Here is a 21,539-nt window from a genome sequence, read left to right on the forward strand (position 1 = left end):
TAGTTGCGCTTTAACAACTGCCTGATTGATTGATTGATTGATTACCTGCAATTATTTAATTTCAAATGGAGTGTGAATACCTGCAATTTTTAGCAGGGATGCAATGTTATTTATTGGAGAGTACCTGAACTTTCCAGTAACAAACCAGCACTCTGGAATAGTGAGTACCAATTCCCACTTCAAGCACTTTAAGCACTTGCTTCTGCTAAACTCGCCTTTCTCCTGCGCTTCAACTTCAAGAGGGGATGGCTCGGACATCACCGAATAGAGACAGAGAAAATGATAAAGGGAGGCTCGCACTGTCGGAGGATCATTGCAGCTGCATTCTAATCAGTCCATTTTGAGGTCAAATCAATAGGAGGGTGTGCAGGGTGTGGGCAAGATGAGACAATGTCACGTTAAAAGCACAAATCGAAAGTTCTCATCAAGAGGGAGTGTAAGTGCCTAGAGGTTGCCCTGCAGCCCAGTCACAGCTAGACAAGAGCTTAGATTGTGACTCTACACAGAGAGGAGCTAGGAGACCACTCAAGGAGCTGGATACAAAATTGCGGCCACCATGTCCACTGGTGGTTACATGCAGAGAGGAAACCCCAAAGCAGCACCCCAAGATGCACATTATTGGACCAAGTTTATACAGAGAGGGGGTCTACATGCTTTTGCCTGGCCTTAAAGGACCCTTCAGACGCAATGCTCATTGCAGGCATATTATCCTGCAGGACCCAGAGGATTCTCCTTTGCCTCTTTTCTCCTCATAGTTATTAAAAAAGTAACCTAGTTTAATTAATCACAACTCCCATAAATACACATAAAAAGACTCACTTCTAGATTCCCTTACAGTAAAATGGGGGGATACTCAAAATCAACTCTGTGATCCGTGTGGAAGATGCATCTCACTCTCTCACCCGCCTACATAAAAAATTAGTACCACCGACTGTTTAAAGAAAAAAAAAGTAAATGGGTATGAGACCTGAAAAACATGGATTGTCCCTTGCCAGTTACCAAAGCAGTCAACTCACTGCATTCCATCGTACTAATACACAAGATCAATGAGCTTACTGGTAAATACTGCGAGACCAAGTTTGACATTATAGACAAGACACCTTCACACAAACCCTTATAGACAAAACAAAACGGTGCAACATTATTGGAAAGAATTTAATAAACAAATGAGATTCTAGGACTAGGAACCTAACGAAACCTGGTACGGAAATGTAGTAATTGACTCTGTAGGGACTGCAGGGGTTCAATCAGGATTTGTTCCAGAACAGCTACACAGCAGACAGGAGAGCAAGATGGTTACATGTCCAACTCCAACTGCTCTCCAAACCATTTGCATACAGAGAACCCGACAACCAGGCAACAACCCAACATTCTACAAAGTGAGGCCTGAAATGGAACATTAAGACAAGGCAATGAAGCATCGAGCTGCATTGCTAACAGAGATAGGAGGATATGTTGGATCTTTCCTCCTTTCTCAATAAAACAAAAGGAAAACAAACAAAAAAACGAAATGGAAAACTAAAAACTTAAAAAACGAGAGATACACGAGAAGTGCTGTAAAAATGGAATAGTTCAAAGACGGTACCTGTTAGGAACAATTCTTGATCTAGTGTTCCTTCTAGGGGAAACCCCGGAGGGTCCAGCAAACTCGGGACAATGATGTACAGCTGAGGAGGATAGAGCAACATTCCTAACTTTGACAATTTTTCCAACGTTCCACCACTTTCCTCCTTGAGCTTGTTCAGCATTCCTACCTACCGTCACCAGGGGTTCAATCAAGATTTAGTCCATAACAGCTACACAGCAGACAGGAGAGCAAGATGGTTACATGTCCAACTCCAACTGCAACTGCTCTCCAAACCATTGTAAAAACAGAAAACCCAGCAACAAGGCAACCAGGCAACAACCCAACACTCTACAAAGTGAGCCCTGGAATGGAACATACAGCATAGAGCTGCAGTGCTAACAGAGATAGGAGGGAAGATACAACAGGAAGGGAAGCAATACAACAGTTTTTAAAGTGAAACCAACCAAAAGCAAATCCGGACCTGACCAAGCAAAAAAAAAAGAAAGAAATCCGTTTGAAATGGTCGAACAATTCAGTCTCCCTTCAACAGAGGGGAATCACCAACATATAGCAAAAAACATGTGAGATGTCTTCAATTTCTGTGTATGGAATGGATAAAATATCACAATCTCTACAACCCTGTGAGAGACCAGAGCCGCAAAGCCATAAGCCACAAATCTAAGGCATTCCATTATTCATATAGAATTGTTCAATACAAGTGCCAACACTAAACCATCCTCCCATTTCTCTGAACCCATCTATTTTACTCTGCTTTAAGGGATTAGCCTGCCATTTACACCATAATGGTTGAACCTAAACAACACCTTCATCTCAAGGAAGTTTCAGACTGCCTAAAAATAGGACAAGTTCCTCCATTACTTAAAGTGGACAGATACAGGCAACATGCATCAATTATGTAGAGTCACAAATCTACCCTTCCTCACCTACGCGCTAAAAGAGCGGTGTATAAATCCAGCTCAGACGGTTCATAGAAGAACACAACCTATCAGATAAGCTCCAGACAGGCTCATATCCGGATGCAGCACAGCGACTGCAACTTTCAAAACAGCAGCTGATGATGCTCTTTGCATTGAGTGCAAATGCGACTCATGCCGCTTCATACTTCTTAAAGCATCCGCAACCTCGATGTTGTCTAGCATCCAAGTTGCCTAAAGATACTCAAGCAGAGAAGGAGTGTAAATGTGCAGTGCTCAGATAGAGCTCTTCATACGTGGAAAAAGGTCCTCAATGCTCTCAAAGAACTAACTCTCTCTTAGGGTGACTGGTGTTCATGGGCAAAAGGCGTGTTACCCCGCCAATCTAGGAAAAGAGGCAATAACAGGGAAAACAAATACAGAGCAGCTGCAAAGAAACTACTGCTCTTAGGTGGTGTGTGGACTCTCCTGGGTGAACTCTAGTGAACTGTCCAGATGTCCCAGTGCGCAAACGCCAGCCGGGCAGGTTTTCTTCGACCTTCAGGCACAAGCTACAGCAGTGACATCACATGAGAGGGAGTGCTGAATTAGAATGCATTGGATCCGGTTGCTTTTGGGGGCGCGTGAACAGTAGACCTGGGAGGAGTACAAAACTCCATGCACTTCAATGGCTGTGGGTGGGGCAGGCCGACAGGGACATGGAGGGAGTGGGTGGCAACAATGTATTGATTATCCCAGAGGGGCAGGCTGTATTAGGGGTGCCGGGGCTGCTCTCCTGGCAGCAACATGGTTAGTGCTGCATTTAATTTCTCTTTGAAAACAACATTATGGAGCTCAGCACACAGAGTGCTCCTTATCTCGATGGACAATAGAGGCCAAAGAGAAGAAAGGAACCAGCTGCGGACAACAACTGCACAAGTGGACTAAGAGGTACCCCCCTTAAAAAAAGAAAAAAAGACAAAAGAGGGAGGCGCAAGGGGAAAATAAAATCACTTTAGTAGCTTCATATTGTGTTAATATTATAAATTGTATATCACTCTTCCATTACCAAAAAATACTTGATAAAATGAAAAACAAAAGCGAATCAAGTAAAATTAAGCAAAAACAGCAGGAGAATGATAGAGTAAAGAGCGGAGCCAATAGCTTGCTTAGAATTCTGGCAGCTCCAACCCCAAGAGGGATTGCTACCTCTATCTCGTATATTTAGCCAAACAATGCCCACCAAGGATGGACTGTGAGGGGGCATTGACATAGCCCAAACTCCCGCAATACATAATCGACCTCTTATGATAGAAATAGAAGCAATTGTAGAGACACACCTATCTGCTATCCGTTTATAACCCAGCACAATATCCCTAATATTAAATTGCAGATCACATTGTAAATGCTGAGAGAGAGAGAATGGGCAATTTCTTCCCAGAATTGTGAAAGATGTGGACAACTGGCAAACATATGAACAATATCTGCAGCATGGAGCCCCCATCCAGGGCACGCAGCGTTTCCTATGCTTATTACAACTTTGATTCCCTTCTCACTCTCTGGAATGTAGTATAACATACATAGAGATTTAAAGTGTTGCAATTTCAAGTTAACCAAGGTCATAGAGGAACAGACCGCTTAAAAAGCATCCTTTAGAACACTCCTGTACCTCTACCCCTATTTTGCTCACCATTCAGACTACATAGTCTTCCTTATGCTCAATCATACGGTAGAGTTCCCGAATAGTTAGTTCGCAATCACTGCAATACATATATGAAAAAAAGGAGCTCAGAGTCGACATCATTGATAGTTCCATGGGAAACACTGCAGTTGAAAATCTCGTACCTGTAAGTACTTAATAAAGGCGTCTTACAAGGCAGGTGATATGCAGTTCTTAAGGCAGGAAAAGAGCAGAACACTTGATGATCAAATAACCGACCAGCTGTTCTAAGATCTCCAAGAGTCCATGACCTAGCAGCGGCATCATGAAATATAGTTGGTAAAGAAGGGTTCCGCCAACCTAAGTGGCTTTCCATTGATGGAAGGAGTGTCTTCAAATTACCATACATTGTGCACAAGGCACATCATGCAAGAACCCTGAACCATCTTGTCCAGAAACTGGTTGGTTTAGGAGGCCAACGCCACCTTCGGTGCTCCAACACTCTTTTTCTGGAAACTGCATTTTTCAAGAAAACTAAACGCACAAAAGCATTCCTTCACTGGAAGTGCACCATGAGAGTGCAACTGGATCTCACAAGCCAATAGGATAAATTCATCATATGAACGATGTAAGAGCGCTGCAAATTCTGCCATTTGAGCACCACTTCCACCAATAAATGATACGGCCAGTAATCCGGCCACTCGCATTGATGGAATGGGATATTATTTTTCTAATTGTTGTACAGCTTAACAAAATTATCACTTGCTCTGAATACATTAATCTCCTGTGTAAACATTCCTTTTAAATTCTTTGTAAGTAAATAAATAATCTCTGCTACGTCTGTAAATATTTTCTACATTCCACGCTTTTCCTATATGCCTCCTCCTATAAACCTAATGTGAATCTGTGCAACAATATCAAATCATTTTCTTCCGGTTTAAAAGGTATTATTTTTCAGTTTTGCTCTTGGAAAATTCCTTCTGCTCGGACACCATTGGGTCTTGCATGCGTTCATTTATAACTAAAAATATGTATGCCCAGAGTCAGGAGTGAAGATTATTCCTACCATTGCTGGCCACAAACCTCGCCGATTAGGAAATATGAACTGAAAGCAATATACCAATTGACAGTTTAGGGTACGTACATTTTTTTTGTGATATTGCCTAATATTTCACAAAATAAAAAGTGCTCCGCTCATTCAAGTTTGAAAAACAATTTTGGGGAATTTTGGCATGATAAACATCGGGGGAAAGAAAACTGCTGTGTGCCTCGAGTGTGAATCAGTAACACTAGCCAATATTCGGTCCCAATGACACTGCTTTCATGGCATAATAAAATATAGTTTACAACCCCCCCCTTTCTCTCAGATGCTGAAAAACGACTCCAGAAGGCAGATGAGTATGGGGCCTTGGACCCCTATTACAGTAGTTTTTTCTACCAAACTGTGTGATGGGGTGCTTTTTCCCCTGAATTGCACTGGGACCACAATTCATCCACAATTCACGTCATTTAGACATAGTAACTCTACATTATATCTTCAACACTTAACTGAAAAACGATCTGTCGAGTAAATATGATGTATTCCACATCAGCCTGCAAATGGGACAAACTGCTGGGACTTACCAAGGTATTTTGCTCTCTCTTCCCTTCGTTCCTTTGCAAGCTTTTGCCTTTCTTCTGCTTTTTGGGCATCTAGGGGAAAAGACAAGAATTCATTGTTGGTCAGTATGCTGTTGCGCTGCACAAGTAACAACTGACAAAGCACTGGAACAGAGGACTAGCCGGGGTCACAGATGCGCTCTAAGGAGGTGAGGTGGCTTGGCTCAGAGGTGGCCACTGGGGTGCCAGAAAGAGTGCTCCAGGGAACATGTCTGGCTGTCCGTGCTGAATTTGTGCGGGTGGTTGCAGGCGGTGGGCACCAGCACTGATTTTTAGGTCTCGTGACCTATCAATGCGCATGCGCATTGATAGAGAAGCGAGACTATAGGGCTTTAAACAAACTTTAACTAACTGGCGATTTGGTGCTGTTCCCTTGCGCTTTTAGGTCAATGCGCAAGCTCATTGACCTAAAATGCGCGTGCACAGCATCAAATCGCCAGCCATCTGTTGCCCAGCTTGGTGCCACTCCACCCCCTGCCAGATCAAAGGCTTTCACGGCCGGCCGGCCGTGCTTTCAGTTTCACGGCCGGCCGGCCGTGCTTTCAGTTTCACGGCCGGCCGGCCGGCCGTGTAATGTGCACTTTTTATTTACGATGCCCACCATACAGCCTTCTTGAGCTGTTCTTTTGATGGATGAATGTGGTTGCTTTGATTTCAATTTTTAGTCACTGAACGTGCGCTGCAATGGATTTCTTTAGCTTAAAAGAATTGTAAAGTAAGTTATTGGTCTTTGTCAGTAATGCTCCGTTTCTTTTTGCACAATATATGCAGTTTGCAGAAGCACTATTTTTTGGGCAATGTGTTTTCTTTTTCACCAGCTTTCTTATTTGTCTTTTCATGCTCTTTATTTAGTTGTGTTGGTGACTTTTTATTAATCGGCTGTAGAATGTGCTGTATTCACACAGCTAAGTGGATAGTCTTATTTATTTCTAAATGATCATGGCTGGTTAAGGTTGCGAGTCAGCGCAAAATAAATCATTATTTTATATTGTATAATCCGCACTTGATGCATGCGGGTTCAATGTAATCCACCACCACATCCACCACATCCACCACCACATCCACCACATCCACCACCACATCCACCACCGCATCCACCACCACCGCATCCACCACCACCGCATCCACCACCACCGCATCCACCACCACCGCATCCACCACCACCGCATCCACCACCACCGCATCCACCACCACCGCATCCACCACCACCACATCCACCACCACCACCACCGTATTCACCAACACCACATCCACCTCCACCACCACATCCACCACCGCATCCACCACCACCACCACCACATCCACCACCACCACATCCACCACCACATCCACCACCACTTTCACAACACCCACCACATCCACAACACCCACCACCACCACATCCACCACCACTACATCCACCACCCCATCCACTACCACCACTGCATCCACCACCACCACCACTGCATCCACCACCACCACTGCATCCACCACCACCACTGCATCCACCACCACCACTGCATCCACCACCACCACATCCACCATCACCTCCACATCCACCACCACCCCCACATCCACCATGACATCCACCACCACCACCACCACCACCCCATCCACCACCACCACCACATCCACCACCACATCTAACACGTCCACCACCACTTCCACCACCACTACATCCACCACCGCATCCACCACCACCACATCCACCACCACCACCGCATCCACCAACACTTTAACCACACCCACATCCACCACACCCACCACCCCCACATCCACCACACCCACCACCACCCCATCCACCACCACTGCATCCACCACCACCACCGCATCCACCAACACATCCACCATCACCACCACATCCACCACCACATCCACCACCACATCCACCACCACCGCCACCACCACCGCCACCACCACCGCCACCACCACCACATCCACCGCATCCACATCCACCGCATCCACCACCACATCCACCACCGCATCCACCACCGCATCCACCAACACCACAACCACCACCACCACCACCACCACTTTAACCACACCCACCACCACTACATCCACCACTTCATCCACCACCACCACCCCATCCACCACCACCACATCCACCACCACCACATCCACCAATACTTTAACCACACCCACCACCACTACATCCACCACTTCATCCACCACCACCACCACCCCATTCACCAACACCACATCCACCATTACATCCACTGCCACATCCACCACATCCACATCCACCACATCCACATCCACCACCACATCCACCACCACCACAAACACCACCACATCCACCACCACATCCACCAACACTTTAACCACACCCACCACCACTACATCCACCACTCCATCCACCACCACCCCATTCACCACCACTGCATCCACCATCACCACCACATCTACCATCACCACCACATCCACTGCCACATCCACTGCCACATCCACCACCACCACCACATCCACCGCATCCACCACCACCACATCCACCACCACCACATCCACCACCACCACATCCACCACCACCACCACCACCACATCCACCACCACAACCAACACAGCCACCACGACATCCACCACCACATCCAACACACCCACCACCACACCCACCACCACACCCACCACTGCATCCACCACCACCGCATCCACCAACACCACATCCACCACCACCACCACATCCACCACCACATCCACCACCGCATCCACCACCACCATATCCCCCAGATCTACCACTAGCACATCTATGTGTGTGTGTGTGTGTGTGTGTGTGTGTGTGTGTGTGTGTGTGTGTGTGTGTGTGTGTGTGTGTGTGTGTGTGTGGCTGTGTGTGTGTGGCTGTGTGTGTGTGGCTGTGTGTGTGTGTGGCTGTGTGTGTGTGTAGGTGCAAATGCAATGTTCTTGAATTTTCATCACAATAAAATACACTGAACATAATCTTCACAAAAGTTATTTACAAACGTTTAAGGTATTGCCATTATAAATTACAATAATTTTTATTTAAGTATTAATTATTTACAAAATTAAAAGCCATTGTTGTTTGTAATATCGACACATCTAAGTCACGTAAATACAACACACATTGCATTACAAATGCTATAGGTGTCACATTTGCAAAAGTTAAAACTATTGACATTGTAACTGACAAAGCTATTAATTTTGCTATTTTCAAAACCAACACATAAATAAAAAAAGTGTCATTTAAAATACCAATCGCTCAAACTTAACCTAATGCGAGACCTATTGCATTTCCAATGCTTGTTGAGGATAAGGACTTATTTTCCATCAACAGGTTTTGACCAAAATAAGACAGAGAAAGATAGAAAAGAGGCAGCTTCTGAATGATAGGAAAGGTGAGAAAGAGAAATAGCAGGAATGAAAAAAGCACCTGCTGTGTGAGATAAAGAGGCTGCAAGTATGAGATAAAGAAGCTGGACATGTACGGTGGAGAAAGAAAAGGGTATGAGAGGGAATCGAAAGTAGCTGGTCATCAGCCCCCATTTGACAGCTCTGGAGGAGGGTTCCTAAGAGAAATTTTGGGGCTCTGCACTTTTTCTAAAATTAAGCAATCGAGACACAGCTAGTGCAATTGAAGATGAACAATAAAGACAAAGTCAGTGGCAGACATTAAACACCACCAATAAAGTTAATGATGCAAGTCCAAAGGCTTCAGTACATGTTTTGATTGGGCAGTGGTGTGTCCTTCACTGCAAGAGTGCTGTATATTGCACACTGCTCCAGGGATGAAGGCAGTAGAAGCTGTACTGCAGGGGGCATTATTTTGCTGTCATGGAGCTACAAGCATCTTATGGTGTGCAGATTTTTAATTAACAGGCCGGCATTTAGTACATAAGTACCAGGTCTTCTAAACTAACCGGTGCCACAGAAATGAAAGTGGTCCGATGGGTGTGTCAAGCAAATGCCAGGAATGACCGCAAGAAGCGGTACACCAGGTCCTGGCACTTGGCACACCTTCCCTTCTCCCACTCCTGTAAGGAGCCCAGGATCATCAGTGTGTTTATTGGACTACAGAGACAGTCAGGAGACAGGTGCAGCAACAGTGGGTAAAGGAAGGGGAACTGGATAAGGATTTTGATTTGTTAAAGATTAACATTCTGCACTTTCATGAAAAAGGCAGAGCATTTGCAACACAGGCAAAGCCGGCGCGACAGAGGCAGTCGCTTTGGGCTCCTGGGGCATCTTTAGTGGAGTAAAGTCTTAACTGCGATCAATAAGTTAATCAATGCGATTGGAAGGGTCCAGTTAAGCAACTGGGCTTGTTGATGGGCTTACTGATGCAGAGAGAGGGATCACTGAGGAACCAACAGGGATACTTTAAGGGCATGGAAGGGCCACGGAGGAAACAGAAGTGACGCGTTCAATGCATAAAAAGGAGGGGCATAAGGGACCCATGGGTGGTACACTGAGACATGGGGAGAAAGAAGGAGTTGAAGACGCAGGCAATGGACTAAGTTTTGAACTGCTAAAAAAAAAAAAAAAGAACCAAGAGATTTCTTATTCAATTTACAGCTTATAGGTGGGACAGAAGCAAAAAGACTTCCGTTTTAAAATCTAAAAGAAAGAAATATATTTTGGGGAGAATCCAAATTCCAGTTATTTATGTGCTGCATAATGGAAAACCCCCTTCACTTCCAGGAATCTGATAATCATAGAAATACAGGAAAATCAATTTAAACTACTTTTAAAATCATTTATGTTGGATATGGGGCAAATATTCGGTATATTCCTGGACACAAATTCTTATATTTCCTCTTCGCGCGATCATAAATTCAGTTAGTCAATAGCTTCTGGTCTGTTAACAAAAGACACGTAAAAAGGCAAATGAAGGGCAAACTCAATTTGCTTCAATTTTGGTCACCACTAACACTTTTCAGAATATGGCACATGAAAGCCTATTTACCACTTCTGTGCCCTATGTATTAAACCTATGGCGGGAAGAGGTGGGTCAGTTGGCATCCTAAATTTTGTATGATAACAAGAGGAGCTTAGAGGGAAAATAACGGGTACTATTAGGGAAAGCCCTCCACTCACTGAAATGCAATCCAAAAATTCCCTGTACCCAGGATCTGAGTTTAGCGATTGTCTTATGGGCATGAGAATAGCCACTGGAATTTTTAATTATAAAATTCCGGATATACCTCTTCGTATTTCTCTAAGTAGGTATTTTATTTTCTCTAATGCCCTGCTATCCCAAGCAACATATTACTCGTAAATACTAAAGAAAAAGGAGGGAGGTTCACTATGTATTCAACTCAGCGCAACCAATGTAGTCAGCCCTAGATAGGACTATACTAACATCCACACTCACACAATTCGTACCAGAAAAAAGTTGTGGCGGAGAGGAAGGCACCTCACGGGCGAACACCCTCGGGGCAAATTGGTCAGATGTTTACCAAATGTTGTGCCCCTTTATCATAGGTGGCCATTCCTATTTCCAGAAAATGTGAGTCAAGTGAAAAAAGACAAGATAAAGAAAAAGTGCAGAGAAAGGAGCTTTAGAGCATAGCCCCTGACAGAGTGATAGTAAAATCAACAGTCAGACCTATTGGACAACTTTATTACTGACTGAGGTCTGGGCTGCTGAATTAAAAAGGCTGGTAGCGGATTGCCGCATACCACTACCTGCAACCGACATGTTTCACTGCCTGTAGGAGTTTTTGGCAGATTCTTCAGGGTTAACACTCTGTTGCTGCACCCACATCAAACATCTTTAAAACTGGAAGCCTGGATCAGCTATGCTCAATCGTACCAGCTGAAGAGGCAGATCTCCACCTTACTGTTGGTTGTTGTATCAACCATACAGGTCATGAAATCGCACCGCAACTCATCTTTTTTATCACTTTGCGCCTTTCGCTGTTCTTGCACTTGTCACTTGCGCCGTCACCTTTTTATGTGTCACAAGCACAACGTGCACCAAGTCCTCTTGCTTTGGCCTTGCAATTTATGCCCACAGTGCTGATGTAACAGTTATGTATAAATTGTTATTTCAAACACTTTATGCCATGAGCACTTTTGAAAAATGTACCACGAGTCTCCCTCTTTCCTTCTTGTAATGTCTTGTTTATACATGTATATTTGCCTATCTCATTGAAACCGGTTGAGACATTGTTGTTAGTTCCTGTTATAAAAAGACAATCATACAAGTAGAAAAATGTATATTACACCACAAAAGACATGCATTTTTAGACCGTGCATAAATTGCTTCTTCTATGAACATATAGGTGCCTATACAGACTTATCAGCAGGCACAAACTCTTCTAAGAAATGGCATGGAAAATTTACAAACTTCTCCACAAGATAACTGTGCACATCAGACCATGTGAAATATTCTGTAAACATGGATCATGCCCATGTGTGTATGCCTACATTAATTTCAGCTTTAAAAAAAAAAATCCTCCTCTAAACTTTTGTCCCATCCCTCCTCTCACAGACTCATCCCAAGTCTTTCTGACAACTATGAACCCCTCCAAACCTCCTTTTCAAACTTTTTTCATTCCCCCCAGTCACTCACGGCCTCTACTGACAAAAAAAATCAACGTACTATTTTTTCTTTTTCATATCCACTCCCATCATTGTATCCCTACTCTAAGCTCTACTAAACACACAACAACAAAAATCAAGAGCACAAACCTAACACAACCGATGCAATGCAAAAAAAAGCAAAAAACATTTTTTACTACTCTACTCACTATTAACCTCTAATCTTTGGCTTTGGAGTAGCATGCTACTCACCGCAAAGCACTTCAACGCCTCGTTAGGAGTAGTAAACTCTATATAAATACAATTTATAAAGTGGGCCTGTGTCAGGGCAGATTCGTGACATTGCAAACACAAGTTTTGTTTGTTTACTTTTAGGCCCAGAAATCTTGGTTTTCTTTTTCAATAGGATTGAAGGAGGAGCATCAAACAACTCCAATTTGCACTTTGTTTAAATTTGTCAATCCTGTTGATACCAGGCCCCTAAAAGTGCAGTAAATATACACATTCCTGCTCCTTATTGCAAGAATTATATTGGAGTGGGGCAGTGGACAGTTTAGAAGTGTGCACTGCAAATAAAAAGACTGAATCCGCACTGTTGTACGATTTTGTAACACTTCTGTAAAAAGTGCTTGTGAACTCGCATCCCTAACAGACTTCCACGCTACTCTTCGCCAAAAAATATTCTGTAAATGCGCCCTTTGTGAAAGGGTTTGATGGTTCACAACCTCAAACTTTAATTCAGGGTAATTTTATAAAACGTAATTTATGTTGGTTATATCATAATTGTCTTTCGAGTACAACTTGGGTTTTGATTTTTTAATCTAATTATAGCACAGCGTTAGGACCCTCGGTAAAAAAATAAGCAAAATAAAAAACCTGACAATAGGTGCACACCAGCTTCCAGGCCCGTGGTGTTGTGGTCTCAGCACTTTCCTTTTTCCTCAATACAAATTAAGGGTCATATTATCAAGGTGGGCGATATGAGATTATCGCCGTTTTCGGCTGAAAAGCGGCGATAATTTTATCGCCCTATTAGCAAGCTGTCACTAACAGCATTTAGCGACAGCTTGTAGGCGATAGCAACTGGTTTGGGGCCCGTTTTGCATGTCAGCGATATTTATCGCTAATGACATGCAAAGTGGGCGTACCCAACCTGTTAGCGACTGAAAGCAGTTGCTAACATCGCTATCGCCTATTATCAACGCAGGCGTGGCGATGAAAAAATTTGCACTAAGCGCGAATATCGCCAAAACCTAACGCCTGCTCTAACCACTTCTTAACCTGTATATCAAATGAGAGGTGATCTTCAGGTTAAGACCCCATCAGCGTTAATGCCTGAATATCGCTGGATTCCCAGTGATATTCACGCATTTCGCCGCTATCCCCGGATATTTTATCGCTTTAGAGATAAAAGTTGCTAATAGCACGCTTGCTCTGCGATAAAATCCGGCGATGCGCAGCGATAAAAAAAATATCGCTAAGCCCATTTAGCGATAAATATCGCTAGTTGTTGATAATATGCCCCTCAGTTCTTTAGCAGAGGATACGTGTGTATGATAAAATATCTCCCATTTTCTTTCTTTAAAAAAGGAATCACAATGCGTGCTTCCATAATTCTGCAGGGGTGCACATTTTAATGTGTGCCTCAGTGGGACTGAGCGTAAACTCGTCGTGCCTTTTCCCCAAACAGAGAAAGAAAGGACTCTGGTAGCGTTGCACCATGCCTGTTGCAGTTTTGGCGTTAGTGCTCAAGAGTCATACACAGACGGAGGCTGGATGTGCCCCAGTCCTATAACTGCGCCGAGAGACGACAAAAGTCCCATGTTCCGAGATCCCACACCAGCTCAGAGAGAACCATAGTCGCAGAACTAGAGCTATTGTTTTTTGCCAACTCTAACAAAATAGAACACGCACTCCAAACAGCTGACTAAGACATAAATGCAGAGAGTAGAAACCACGTGATCTATTTAGCAATTAAAAAAAAAAATCCAAACTGACTTAAATAGGGCAGTTCCCTCCCAGTGTGGAGGAGGCGGCGCAGCACTGGAAGGAATGCCAGGGAACTCCTAGCCACATGGCCTCCCCACCTCCCGACCTGCTGGAAGCCTTGCTTGGGCGCCACCCAATTCCTCCTGCCGTTTGCGGGACATGGTGTTTTTATGAAAGTTTGTTTCTGTGCTGCCCATCACTTACAGATTCTGCATCTGCCCACTTATTAGAAGAGGCCTGGGGTGTGGGGCCGCTTCATGACCCCCTTTAAAGACTAATAAGATACTGAACAGCACCTGCCAGAGCAAGGTATCTGGACTGCTCCACGGCTTGGCTGGCACCTCAAATGCGAGGGTGAGGCCAGAGAACACTGGCATGCCCTTGTGACCTTGGCTCTGGTCTTAGAGCTGTCCAGGCTTTGATACGTCTCCTACACTATCCAACCCCCCAAAGTATTCATTCGATCTTGGTAAAGCTCTACTTGGACGAAATACGCGCTATGACCGAGCACTTAGACAGACGCGAGTTCTAGTTGATCTGCAGAACGAGACATGGGAGCCCTGTAAATTGACAAGAAGCTGAAAACGCCACTTTAAAGCAGGACGTCGAATATGTCGACCCAATAAACTCAAATTGAGGGACTGGCGGCCCATGGGCACAGCTCAAAGAACATGCAGAACAAGCATTGGAAATGCAATAGGTCTCGCACCATTAGAGTTAGTGCTTTTAGAATTGTTTATGGGTTTTTTTTGTAAATGTTTAGCATTTTTGTTTCCTGTAGCCAATGCTAAAGTATTAAAAATAAAAAAAACCATAAACATTTCTAAAAGCTCTAACTGAAATGGTCTGAGAACTATTGCACTGTGTGAGGGTGAGTGAGGGTGAGGATGAGTGTGAGGGTGAGGGTGAGGGTGAGGGTGAGGGTGAGGGTGAGGGTGAGTGAGGGTGAGTGAGGGTGAGTGAGGGTGAGTGAGGGTGAGTGAGGGTGAGTGAGGGTGAGTGAGGGTGAGTGAGGGTGAGTGAGGGTGAGTGAGGGTGAGTGAGGGTGAGTGAGGGTGAGTGAGGGTGAGTGAGGGTGAGTGAGGGTGAGTGAGGGTGAGTGAGGGTGAGAGTGAGGGTGAGAGTGAGGGAGAGTGAGGGAGAGTGAGGGTGAGAGTGAGGGTGAGTGAGGGTGAGTGAGGGTGAGTGAGGGTGAGTGAGGGTGAGTGAGGGTGAGTGAGGGTGAGTGAGGGTGAGTGAGGGTGAGTGAGGGTGAGTGAGGGAGAGTGAGGGAGAGTGAGGGTGAGAGTGAGGGTGAGTGAGGGTGAGTGAGGGTGAGTGAGGGTGAGTGAGGGTGAGTGAGGGTGAGTGAGGGTGAGTGAGGGTGAGTGAGGGTGAGTGAGGGTGAGTGAGGGTGAGTGAGGGTGAGTGAGGGTGAGTGAGGTGTTGAGGGTGAGTGAGGGTGAGGGTGAGTGAGGTGTTGTGAGTGAGGGTGAGGGTGAGTGAGGGTGAGGGGTTTTGGGTGAGTGAGGGTGAGGGGGAGTAGTTGAGGCTGAGTGAGGGTGAGTGAGAGTGAGGGTGAGTGAGGGGTTGAGGGTGAGGGGTTGAGGGTGAGGGGGTGAGGGTGAGGGGTTGAGGGTGAGTGAGGGTGAGGGTGAGTGAGGGTGAGGGTGAGTGAGGGTGAGGGGTTGAGGGTGAGTGAGGATGAGTGAGTGAGGGAGGGTGAGGGGTTGAGGGTGAGTGAGGGTTTGAGGGTGAGTGAGGGTTTGAGGGTGAGGGGTTTGAGGGTGAGGGGTTGAGGGTGAGTGAGGGTGAGTGAGGGTGAGGGGTTGAGGGGGAGGGGTTGAGGGGGAGGGGTCGAGGGTGAGTGAGGGTGAGTGAGGGTGAGGGGTTGAGGGTGAGTGAGTGAGGGGTTGAGGGTGGGTGAGGGTGAGGGTTTGAGGGTGAGGGGTTGAGGGTGAGTGGGTGAGGGGTTGAGGGTGAGTGAGGGTGAGGGGTTGAGGGTGAGTGAGGTTGAGGGTGGTTGAGTGAGTGAGGATGAGTGAGAGTGAGGGTGAGTGAGGGGTTGAGGGTGAGTGAGGGTGAGTTTGAGGGGTTGAGGGTGGGTGAGGGTGAGTGAGGGTGAGTGAGGGTGAGGGTGAGTGAGGGTGAGGGTGAGTGAGGGTGAGGGGTTGAGGGTGAGGGGTTGTGGGTGAGGGGTTGAGGGTGAGGGGGTGAGGGTGAGTGAGTGAGTGAGGGTGAGGGGTTGAGGGTGAGTGAGGGTGAGGGGTTGAGGGGGAGGGGTTGAGGGTGAGTGAGGGTGAGGGGTTGAGGGTGAGTGAGGGTGAGGGGTTGAGGGTGAGGGGTTGAGGGTGAGGGGTTGAGGGTGAGGGGTTGAGGGTGAGGGGTTGAGGGGTTGAGGGTGAGGGGTTGAGGGTGAGGGGTTGAGGGTGAGGGGTTGAGGGGTTGAGGGTGAGTGAGTGAGGGTGAGTGAGGGGTTGAGGGGGAGGGGTTGAGGGTGAGTGAGGGTGAGGGGTTGAGGGTGAGGGTGTGTGAGGGTGGGTGAGGGTGAGTGAGGGGTTGAGGGTGAGGGGTTGAGGGTGTGTGAGGGTGAGTGAGGGTGTTTGAGGGTGTGTGAGGGTGAGTGAGGGTGTGTGAGGTGGTGAGGGTGAGGGTTAGGGGGTGTGAGGGTGAGGGTGAGAGGGTGACAGAGTGTGTGAGGGTGAGGGGATGAGGGTAAGGGTGTGTGAGGGAGAGGGGGTGATGGTGAGAGGGTGCGAGGGTGTGTGAGGGTGAGGGGGTGTGAGGCTGAGTGAGGGTGAGAGGGTGTGTGAGGATGAGGGGGTGAGGATGTGAAGGCGCGTTTGGCAGTGTATGTTTTAACGCTAATCATTTAATCTCCCCCTACCAAAAAATGTATGTACCCTTGTAACATGATGCTCATGTAAAGCGCTCCCATACCTTTGGGGCAAATTGCTTTAATAACTGCAATAACAAAAAAAATATACGCCCCCTTCCTGCACCTTAAAAGATGCGTTAGTCTGAATGGTTTTGTTGTAAATTGGTACATGTCCAGGTTCGCGCTATACAAAAAACTTTAGAGACTTTGTGTGCATACGCACCCTTGATTATTTTTATATCAGTTTGCCAGAGGTCCACATTGGAAGTGCCTAGTGAATCAGAGCCAGTCAGCCATGCCAGCCAAGACAGTCCCGTCCCCCCTGTCTGCCCGAGGACATCCGGAAGCGGTAAGGGCGCCTCCCGCGAGCATCTTGCCTGTTGGCAGTCCGCGCGCTGGTGTTGGGGCAGGAGGTGTAGGAGCTGCCGCTTGTTGCCTGTCCTCGCGCATCTCTACTGCAGTGCCATGGAGCGGCGCTTGCCACCCACCTGTTTGCTGTATCGCTCGCCTCTCCTGAGACACAAAACCAATTGTTTGGTGGGTCCAAAAGTGGAGACCGGGGATCTAGACACGATGCTGCCTCTTAAACGTGTGAGCTGTCACAGGTCAGACGCTGCGCTAGAAGCGAACAGCTCAAAACTTTACACTTGCATAAAGAAATAAGTTTCTTGAGACCTTCCCTGGCGTCGTTGAGGCTGTAAGGGCACAGTGGTTGTTGGCACTGTACTTTAAGATGTAAGATTTGTTCCCATTGAAAATGACTTGGTATGTGGGTGGTGACATGTCTTGACAGCCCCTCTAGTTTAACAAACCCCATCTCTTAAATGGCCACGCTGGGTCTACAAGTTTATCCCCCTAACCGTCAACTTTAGGGAGCCGTGGGGGGCGACGGGGTTTAGAGAAACAGAACTACATTTTCCTATTTAACTTGTTTTGCAGGCAAGCTCTCTTTAAGTACAGTAAGTGGTGATTTTAAAAAAAATGCGACACGGCGGGCAGGGGAGGGGGCGGAGCGGGGAGAGGGAACAGACGGAGGGAAGGCCAGATAAGGGGAGGGGGGAGGAGAAATGCGACACGGCGGGCAGGGGAGGGGGCGGAGCGGGGAGAGGGAACAGACGAAGGGAAGACAGATAAGGGGAGGGGGGAGGAGAAATGCGACACGGCGGGCAGGGGAGGGGGCGAGGGGGGAGGAGAAATGCGACGTGCGGATGAGGGAACTGATGTGCACGCGCTTTTAAGCTCAATGCGCATGCGCATTGAGCTTAAAAGTCACGGGCACTGCAAGGAATCGCCACGATTCCTTGCAAGTTGGACAAAGAGTGGATAAGCCACCATAGTCTCGCTTGCTCGATGCGCATGCGCGTCGACAGGCGAGACCTAAAAACAAAAATAGAAAACCACCACGTGCACTAGATGGCAGGGTTTGGCATGCACGGGAGATGAGACTAATATCAGAGAGTGCTGGACTGGTCTCATCAGAGGAAGACTCCATTCTGAAAGGTGCTCCCTGCTACTCAGTGCATCATGCAGTGGACCCTCGAGCAGGAAATGGGGGCCAGAGAGGACGATGAGATCTCCCGACAGCATTTCCTGGTTATCAGTTAGCTCGGAGGCCATTCCATTCCATTTTCCCCACATGGCTTCAGAAAAGGACCAACAGATTTCTCAACAGGTGACTGATGGTTACTTTTCTAGAAGCGCCTCGTTATTTCGTGTTTATGTGAATTTTAAAGCACCTATGAGACGGAAGATAAGGAAAAAAATCTCAAAGCTAATGCACTATGATCTTCCTTCTATACATAAACATTTGAGGTGTGCAGCAGGCTGACACAGGGGTGCATACAGGACTTCTATTATTTACGCTCACAGCAGACCCGGGAGAAGTGATGGCGCAGGTAGATCAAAACCCCAATTTCGCAAGAGTTCTCTCTACTTCATCACATGACTATTGCCGATGATACAATGTCCCGGAGCAATCCGAGACTGCTCTTCAGCAGGCATTAGCAGCCTTGGTGTCATATGAAATGACTTGGATTACATTAAGTGACACCAAGACCGATTGTTCACAGTTTGGGGAAAGCATCCAGCTTATTTCCCCGGTCAATCAATTAATCAAATAATTTTTAAAGCGCACTAATTACCCGCGAGGGTTTCAAGGTACTGAAGGGAGGAAGGGGGGGTGTTGTTGCCAGGTCTTGAGTTGTCTCCTGAAGGATAGAAGGTCCTCGATTTGTCATAGGATGAGGGGGAGAAGGATTTGCCTCCGGCTGTGGTTTTACAGATGCGTGGGACGGTAGCCAGGGAGAGGTCGGCGGAGCGGAGTTTCCTGTTGGATACGTTGAAAGAGTCGGCTGTTGAGGTAGGCTGGGCCGTTCTTGTGGAGTGCCTTGTGTCCGTGGATCAGGAGCTTGAAGGAGATTCTTTTGTCGACAGGGAGCCAGTGCAGATTCCTCAGGTGGAGGGTGATGGTCGCGGCACGGGACGTAGAGAATCAGGCAGGCATAGGCATAAGCATTCTGGATTCTTTGCAGCCTGTTGATGAGCTTGGTCGGGGCTCCAGCATAGAGGGCATTCCCGTAGTCTAGTCTCCTACTGACTAGGGCATGGGTGACAGTTTTCCTTGCGTCTGTCGGGATCCATCTGTAGATATTGCGGAGCATGCGGAGGGTGTTGAAACAAGTGGAGGAGACAGCGTTGACTTGTTTGGTCATGGTGAGTTTCGAGTCGAGCATGACTCCCAGATTGCATGCGTGGGTGGTGGGTGTCCCCAGTGATGCGGGCCACCAGGAGTCGTCCCATGCTGAGGGGTTGGGCCAGAGGATGAGGATCTCCGTCTTGTCTGCGTTCAGTTTGAGGCGGCTATGCTCCATCCATTTGGCGACGACCTTCATTCCCTGGTGGAGATTGGATTTGGCAGTGAGAGGGACCTTGGTGAGAGAGAGGATCAGTTGCGTTTCGTCGGCGTAGGAGATAATGCTGAGGTTGTGCTGTCGGGCGATGCATGCGAGAGGTGCCATGTAGACTTTGAACAGCGTTGGGCTGAGGGAGGATCCCTGCGGGACGCCGCAGATGATCTCGGAGGCTTTGGGTCGGAATGGGGGTGGTGGGGGGAGGTAGACTCTCTGGGTTCTGCCGGAGAGGAAGGAAGAGGTCCAGTCCAGGGCCTTGTCTCGGATCCCTGCGTCGTGGAGTCGTGTGTGTAGTGTGCTGTGGCATACGGTGTCGAAGGTGGCGGAGAGGTCCAGGAGGATAAGGGCCGCCGTCTCGCCGTTGTCCAACAGGGCCCTGATGTCATCTGTGGTGGAGAGGAGGGCGGTCTCGGTGCTGTGGTTGCCGCGGAAACCTGACTTGGAGGAGTCCAGAATGCAGTTGTCTTTGAGGTAGCAGGTGAGCTGGATGTGGACTATCTTCTCGATGACCTTAGCTGGGAACCGAAGCAGGGAGATGGGCCGAAGGTTTTTCAGTTCGCTTGGGTTTCTTCAGTAGGGCGTTGATCTCAGTGTGTTTCCAGTCTCAGGGAATGTCGCAGTCTCGAAGGAGAGGTTGATGATGTTGCATAGGTGGGGTGCGATGGAGCTGCTGGCTTTGTTGTAGATGTGGTGTGGAAAAGCGTCAGACGGTGAGCCGGAGTGGATTGTGCCCATGGTCTTGATTGCGTCTTTGATGCTCACGTTGGCCCAGATTGTCAAGGGGTCATAGTCGGTGGGGTGTGGTGGTTCCTGGGTGTTGGGGCCTGTAGGGGTCATCCGGGGGTTGAAGCTGTTGTGGATGTCAGTGATCTTGGAGTGGAAGAAGGTGGCGAGGGAGTTGCACAGGGCTTGCGACGGCAGGATGTCGTTGGCGTTGGAGCTGGGGTTGGAGAGTTCCTTCACGAAGTTAAAGAGCTCCTTGCTGTTGTGTGCATTGTTGTTGAGGCGGTATTTGAAGGAGGTACTCTTGGCGGTCCAGATGAGGTGGTGGTGGTTGTGGATGGCGTCTTTGAGGGCTGCGCGGCTGCTGAGCGACTTCTCGCTATGCCATATGTTCTCCAACTTCCAGCAAGTGCGCGTAGACGCTAGGAGTTCCGGGGTGAACCATTTGGCTCTCTTGCTGGTGTGTTTGAGGGTTTGTTTTTTCAGCGGGGCTAAGGTGTTGGCGCAGTAGTCCATCCATCGTCTGAGGGTGCGTGCGCCATCGTCGGGTTTGGAGGGGTTGGTCGGTGGGTTGAGCGCAAGGTTTGTCTGCAGTTCTACTTCTGTGATTCTGCCCCAGAAGCGACGGGGGATCTGTAGGGTGCGGTGATGTGTGACTGGTTTCCGGAAGGTGAAGTGGATGTAGTGGTGGTCGTCCAGGTGGGTTCCGAGACGTGGCTGAAGGAGACGTGTGGGCTTGAGGAGAAGATGGCGTCGAGCGTGTGTCCGGCAATGTGGGTCG

General features: G+C 47.6%; 1 protein-coding gene across 11 annotated transcripts in view; it reads right to left on the bottom strand.

Annotated features, from left to right (window-relative positions):
- The window catches only part of MAP7D1 (MAP7 domain containing 1), a 268,439-nt gene that overhangs the window by 115,049 nt on the left and 131,851 nt on the right, over positions 1-21,539 (bottom strand). For all 11 annotated transcript variants that reach the window (XM_086956478.1, XM_086956482.1, XM_086956480.1 and 8 more), the window contains exon 3: positions 5,765-5,833. In XM_086956478.1, coding sequence (XP_086812604.1) covers positions 5,765-5,833 — 69 coding nt within the window. The remainder of the gene's footprint in view (positions 1-5,764; positions 5,834-21,539) is intronic.

The sequence above is a fragment of the Lissotriton vulgaris genome, chromosome 2_1, assembly GCF_964263255.1.
Source record: "Lissotriton vulgaris chromosome 2_1, aLisVul1.2, whole genome shotgun sequence".
NCBI lineage: Eukaryota > Metazoa > Chordata > Amphibia > Caudata > Salamandridae > Lissotriton > Lissotriton vulgaris.